Here is a 7,062-nt window from a genome sequence, read left to right on the forward strand (position 1 = left end):
TCCTAAAACGCCGCTGCCCCTTGGCAGGAGCTCAGGGCTGCACCTCCATCGCCTTCCCCTCACCCCTGTCTTGGCTTCTCTCCTCCCAGCTGTAAGTGTGAGGCACCGACCCATCCCAGCAACGAAACCCTGCAGTTCTGGGAGAGCACCAAGATCAATGTGTCTGGCATCACCTGGGAGAACCTCACGGTGACTGTAAGTGCCCCGAGTCACTGCTTCCTCGTGCCGCGACCGCGGGGTCCAGGGGCACTGGCCTGGTGCAAAGCTCAGAGCCCTTCAGGTGATGGTGGGCTTCCAACTTGTTCCAGTGCTGCTCTGAAAAGTCGTTACTTTAGTCTATGGTGTGGGTTTAACCCACTTGGGCCTGGGAAGGAGAGTCCACCTCATCCCCGACATGGTGGGCAATAACTGTCGTCCTCAGGACAGCGGTTCTGTCTGGGAGCAAGGTTCAGTGGGTGTTTTGGTTATTGGAGAAGTTGGAGAACTTAAGTTCATGCTTGAAGGCTGTAATTAGCTTCCTTAATTGGTTCCTAGTAACTCCAGGCCTTGCTTTCTTACTCCGCGCTGTCTGAAGGTACGTGCATAAACTTGCATGTCTGAGCAGCCCCTTGGGCCGTTGTTGCTGGAAGCAGAGCTCAGGCACAGGGTGGGATGCTCTTATGGACATCTTCACCCCCCTTGGCCGTGTCCTGTGAGCCCGCCCCTGGGAAGGGACAATTTGTCTCTTCTCCTTTCCAGCCACTGTTGTCTTAGCCCTCCTTCCCCGTCCCCAAGAGTTTCCAGTGTTTCCTTCCCCTCTGGTGTCTTCTTCAGCCACGGTTACCTGCTGTTCAAGCAGAGGATGTGCCATAGGTCTGTGGTACAGTGTCCCATCACATCTCCTCTCTCCGCTGTCGTGTGTAGTTCCATGTGTCACTTATTCAGCTGCTGCTGATCGTGAAATATAAATCGCCACTGGCAGCAGCAGTCCCGAGGTCACGGATCTTGGAGCAAGATCCTCCAAACTCCCTAGTTATCCGAGGTTTCCTTGCCGCATGTGCACTACCTTTGTGTCCTGACGCTCTGTTTCCCCAGGAATGTCGGTATTTGCATGGAGAGTTTCGTGGACCTGCCTGTGGACACAATGGCCCCTACACACCTGATGTCTTCTTCTGGTGCTGCATCCTCTTCTTCTCCACCTTTGTCCTGTCGGGCTTATTGAGGAAGTTTAAAACCAGCCGCTACTTCCCAACCAGAGTAGGTAGAAGAGAGTGGCCAGCAGCAGTCTCCACACTCATTTCCCAAAATGGCTTTCCAGGAGCACTAAGCAGTGTTTGCCACCGCTTGGTCAAACTGGGAAATGTTGACCTTGAAGGCCAAACTTCCATGTCCCTCACTCATTTCCAGGAGTGCAAAACGATCCTAACGTTTCCCACCTGCCTCGCGACCTGCCCCGGAGCAGTTTTTTGCCCAGGCAGTGGGAAATCAGGTCTTCCAAAGTGGGTTGTTTGTTGGTTTTTTGTTTGTGGTTTTTTTCACCTTCTGTGCCCAAGGGGAAAGTTGATTCAAATGAGGAACTGCCATAGAAAAAGACACAAAAGACACTGTTTCTTCCTTTTGAGGAGTAAATGATGCCTCAGTGCCTTATTCCCATTGTAGCTGTGAGTGCAGCTGTAGTGGCAGACGTCTGTTTCGTTATTTTTTAATATTTATTGGCTTTTTTTTAAGGTTTGAATTTAAACCACCCTTTTCCACCTAATTAAACTTTTTTTATTGCCTGACCCCAGATCTCGCAGGTACAAACACAGCAACAGTATCTAACCGAGGGATTTGGCTGCATCTTCTCAGAGTGGTGGGAATGTGTTAACCAGCCTTAATGCTGTTGATGTCTTTAACTTTTCCATCTCACGATATGGCCCCGTTTGTGCTGTCCCTTTCAGCTCTGCTTTCTTGCTCCAGGTACGGTCCACAGTAAGTGACTTCGGTGTCTTCCTCACCATCGTCATCATGGTCCTCATTGACTTCCTGGTTGGGATCCCATCGCCGAAGCTCCATGTCCCCCACATGTTCAAGGTAATGGGGTGTTTTCGTGTGGAGCCGCTTTCAGCCCTTGGGGATGCCACAAGGTGATGGTGGGACAGGACAGGGCTGAGTCTGGGGATGCTGGTGGTGTTACCATCTCCTCTTCCACCTCCGAGTGCATCGTTTCCTTCTGGAAAGAGGAAGCCAGCCCCAAAACTTGATACCTACAGAAGTATCTATAGGTGCTTGCGATGAGGACGCTGGCACTGCTGAACCCCGTAGGAAAGGGTGACATGAAGGCAGGGCCAGGAGATGAGGCGGCACAGCGATGGAGAGGAAAATCAAAGCCAGTGAAGTGGCTGGGCTGGGAGTTGATCCTGATGTGTGTTTTGGCTTTGTTGCAGCCTACCAGAGACGACCGCGGGTGGTTGATCAACCCCATAGGGCCCAACCCTTGGTGGACGGTGTTGGCCACGCCCATCCCAGCTCTGCTCTGCACCATCTTGATATTCATGGACCAGCAGATCACGGCTGTCATTGTCAACAGGAAGGAGCACAAGCTGAAGGTAAGGGGCTGCAAGAGCTGACCCCATCCCCACCCCACTCTGGGCTGCAGGTGTGGGGAGAAGCTCCTATGCCAAGTGCTTTGTGAAGGCGTTGGTTTGGGACAACGTCAGGCTGTGTGGCAGGATGCTCTGCTGGATTAGTGATGTCACAGGGAGCAAACGAGGGCAGTTCAGATGAGCAATCTTTTGGAGGAACAAATTAATTTTCGAGCACTATAGAAGCGTGTTTTTGTTTCAAAACGCCAGCAGGAGCTGGGGGAACGAACTGTTTTGACGTACTGCCAGGGATAACTCGGGGTCACGCCTTGCTTGCCAGTGGTAGAACTTTCTTTATGAATGAAAATAGTCTTTTTTGTTTGTTTTTTTTTGAGAAGTAGCTATTGCACAAACCTCCCAAATCCACTTGGTCTGAACTCCTGCCAGATTTTCATGCAAGGTGCTTGCGCAAAGACCGGATCCATCCTTATTTTTGCCAATTCTTCTCTTAAATTTTCAAGAGGGTGACTTGCGCCCAAGTAGGGTTTGAGTCTGAGTTGCGACGTTGTCCTCGCTCTTGTGCTGTGAGATGCTCTGTTCCTTGTTTTGCTGCCCACAGAAAGGATGCGGGTACCACCTGGACCTTTTCATGGTGGCCGTGATGCTCGGGGTGTGCTCCGTGATGGGGCTGCCCTGGTTTGTGGCTGCGACTGTCCTGTCCATCACCCACGTCAATAGCCTCAAAGTGGAGTCTGGCTGCTCGGCTCCAGGAGAACAACCCAAGTTTCTGGGGATACGAGAGCAGAGAGTCACCGGCTTGATGATCTTTGTGCTCATGGGCTGCTCTGTCTTCTTCACTTCGGTGTTAAAGGTAAGAGGAAAATGCAAAATGCCCAACAAGCGTGAGCTTTTTGGAGGTTTGACAAAAACCATCCCCTCCCTCCAGGCCTGAGTAGGTGTGGAGCAGAGAAGGAGGTGATCCCAAACCTTGAGGCTTGGCCCACAGTGGGAACCAGCCTCAGTTACGCTTTCCAGCCCTTCACACCCCAGTTTGGTGTCCTCGAGGCAAGCGAGCAGGACAACTGCTTTAATTCCCAGGTGTCTCTCAGGCCCACCTGTGTTTATGGGTTACGATGAAGCGGATTCAGACCAGTACACTGCTCTCTTTCAAGCAGGCAGCACCTTATGGGATGCAATTTGCTCCCCCAAATGCCTCCCAACAGCCTTTCCCAGTAGCTAAACACACCAAAATCATCCCCGTGGGCTTCCTGGTGTGTTCCTCCCACAAAGTCACCACAGCTCTAGGCTAAAAGGAGGCACTTCGCTTTTGCGTGTTGCCACAAAAATGTGTAGAAATGTTCTTCTGCCGTCACAGAACGTGGCGTACAGTTTCATGGGTGAAATGACCTATTTTCCTCCAACCTTTCAGGAAAACAGGATTATTCTAATGAAACGTAACTCAGAAGCTCAGCCTAAAGCAGAGCATTCACTCACTCACTCGCACATACAAAACCTCTATGTGTTGAGAGCTGAAACATCTCTAACCATGTGGAAACTGGAAAGCTTTAGGCAATTTTAGGCAGTGCCTCTAGAAGAGAGCAGTAATACTGGAAATGCAATTAAAAAAATTAATTATTGCATTCTTTTTTTTAATTTCCCAGTTTATACCCATGCCTGTGCTTTATGGTGTCTTTCTCTATATGGGTGTGTCGTCGCTCCGAGGGATTCAGGTACGGACTCTTACAGCGTGCAGCTCCCTGCTGTGTCATCTCCAGAGAAGCAGGAAAAAAGCAGTGGTGTGGGAGAAAACCTCCCCAAAAGCAGGCAGTGAAAGTATTTTGTATAAGGAGAAGATTGGTGGGGGCACAGGAGGTACGTAGGGCGGGAGGACCAGGCAAGTTCAGCGCGCTCTGCGTCACGGTTTGGGACAGGGCAGTGTTTGGTGTGGTGAAAATGGGGGAATTCAGTGCAAAGCGAAGGCGATTTCTACTGCCGGTGGGAATCCTCACTGGGGGATTCAGTGGGCTGAGAAATGCCAAATAGCAAACAGAAGAATAGAATATATTAAAAATATATTTTTATAGAAGAACAGGGAGGGGGGGGTGAGATGGTCTGAGGAGGACCTGGGGTGCGGACTGATGAGAAGTTCACCATGAGCCGGCAATGCACAATCGCAGCCCAGAAGGCCGACTGCATCCTGGGCTGCATCAGCAGTGTGGCCGGCAGGGCGAGGGGGGGATTGTGCCCTCTGCTGTGCTCTGCTCTGGGGAGACCCCCTGCAGTGCTGCCTCCAACTCTGGGGCCACAGCACAGGAGAGCCATGGACCTGGTGGAGCGGGGGCAGAGGAGGCCCCGGAGCTGCTGCGAGGGCTGGAGCCCCTCTGCTGGGAGGACAGGCTGGGAGAGTTGGGGGCGTTCAGCCCGGAGAAGAGAAGTCTCTGGGGAGTCCAGTGCCTAAAGGGGCTCCAGGAGAGTTGGGGAGCGACTCTGGATGAGGGAGGGGAGCAAGGGGACGAGGGTGGATGGTTTGACACTGACAGAGGGCAGATTGAGATGAGATATCAGGGAGAAATTTTTCCCTGTGAGGGTGGTGAGGCACCAGTGCAGGTTGCCCTGAGAATCTGTGGCTGCCCCATCCCTGGAGGTGTTCAAGGCCAGGTTGGTCGGGGCTTGGAGCAACCTGGGCTGGTGGGAGGTGTCCCTGCCCAGGGCAGGGGGTGGGACTGGCTGGTCTTCGAGGTCCCTTCCAACCTAAACCCTTCTGTGATTCTATAATAGAAGAATGTGGAATAATTGCAATTTGGTGGGCAGCTCTCATGGACACACTGGTTTATAGATGGAGCAAAGGGAAAACGGGTGCTGCTCCCGGGAGGAACAAAGTGGGATCCAGGATTTCTCACTGCACGCGAGATCCTGAAAACTCCTTCCACATCCCAACAGGGCCGGAAACTTTCCGCAGCCCCAAGGGGTAACTTTTCCGCTTTTATTTTGCAGTTCTTCGATCGCTTGAAGCTCTTTTGGATGCCGGCAAAACACCAGCCGGATTTCATCTACCTGCGGCACGTTCCCTTGCGGAAGGTGCATTTCTTCACCTTGATCCAGCTCATCTGCCTCGTCCTGCTCTGGGCCATCAAGGTGTCCCGTGCTGCCATCATCTTTCCCATGATGGTAAGAGCCGGTGCCGCTCGGCAGTGGGACGTTTGCAGCGTCGGAGTGAAATGTAGCATCATCTCACACCTCAACCCCCTCTTCCCTCTCATTTTGTGAAGGTTTTGGCTCTCGTGTTTGTCCGGAAAGTGATGGACTTCTGCTTCTCAAAGCGGGAGCTCAGCTTTTTGGATGACCTTATGCCAGAAAGCAGGAAGAAGTTGGCCGATGCCAAAAATGAAGCCAAAGAAGAAGAGGTGATGCTTGCTGGGTGCTCGGGGCTGGATGTCTCCCTCGGGCTCTGAGATTGCCTCTTTCCGTCACAGCTTCTCTTGAAATGTTGGGGGAAGATCCAAACTCAATAGAAATAGATCCTGACATCCTGGATCCCGCATCATAACCTTGTTTTTAAATTAGCAGTGATCTTAACACTTGAATAGCGGTATAATTTTTAAAGGTGCCATTTATAATAAACATTATAATTATGATGGAAAGATTTGCTCATAAGGGTGGTTTTAACCCCCCCCCCCCCCCCAAAATGTTTGGAGTGAAAGGTCTTTCCCCGGCTGCGCTAACAGAAGGTCAGAAGGAGAGGGCAGCACGTGGGCTTTGCTGGGTGTTTAGTTTATCTCCACTTCGATCATAGACAGACAACTTTGATTTGTCCCTTTTTATGTCAGGAGTCCCAGGAGATGATGGAAGCTGCTGCTGCAAACTCCGTTCGGCTGCAACTGGGCAAGACCAGCAGCGCGGATATCCCAAAGCCAAGCAGCGACAGGTAAAGCCCCACCAAGCAGCAGGACCCCCGGCAAGATTAGCCTGAAGTGGGTTGGCAGAATTTTCTCCATGTTTCTTTGCTGAGCATCCCAGCGCCATGCACTCAGCTTGGCGGGAAGAGCAAATTTATGGGCAGGGCGGGCGGCAGAGCGCTGGCACAGCTGCCCAGAGAGGTGGGAGAGTCTCCCACTCGGGAGACATTCCAAACCCGCCTGGAGGTGTCCTGTGCCACTGCTGTAGGTGCCTCTGCTCTGACAGGCGTGGGACTGGGTGAGCTCCAGAGGGCCCTTCCAGCCCTGACCAGTCTGGGATTCTGTGCAGAGCCTTTGCACAGAGCTGTAGCTCTGCGGCTCTCCGGCTCGCCTTCCAAACCTCCTCCTCCCGCCCAACCCGCTGTGCTTATGCGCAGCTTTGGTTCTCCTCCCCCCCGTTCCTCTTGCTGGTGCTGATGCGCTGGGTGGCGTCAGTTCCCACAGTCACAGATTGCTGTCTCAAATATTTATTGCAGGACTGATCCTTTGGAGATTAATGTCTCGGATGAGATATCAAAAACAACCGTGTGGAAGGCTCTCACTATGAGCACGGAAACAGTCTG

General features: G+C 52.2%; 1 protein-coding gene across 1 annotated transcript; it reads left to right on the forward strand.

The window, feature by feature from the left end:
• Positions 1–2,405: 2,405 nt before the first annotated feature.
• Positions 2,406–5,660, forward strand: LOC309684548 (electroneutral sodium bicarbonate exchanger 1-like; the record flags this gene model as incomplete). Its single annotated transcript, XM_082500445.1, has 4 exons — positions 2,406–2,567; positions 3,163–3,414; positions 4,205–4,273; positions 5,538–5,660. Coding segments are annotated over 4 exons (606 nt in total), but the record flags the coding sequence as incomplete, so codon positions are not given.
• Between the last annotated feature and the right edge of the window lie 1,402 nt (positions 5,661–7,062).

The sequence above is a fragment of the Vanellus vanellus genome (genome assembly GCF_965231255.1).
Source record: "Vanellus vanellus genome assembly, contig: HAP1_SCAFFOLD_34, whole genome shotgun sequence".
Taxonomy (NCBI): domain Eukaryota; kingdom Metazoa; phylum Chordata; class Aves; order Charadriiformes; family Charadriidae; genus Vanellus; species Vanellus vanellus.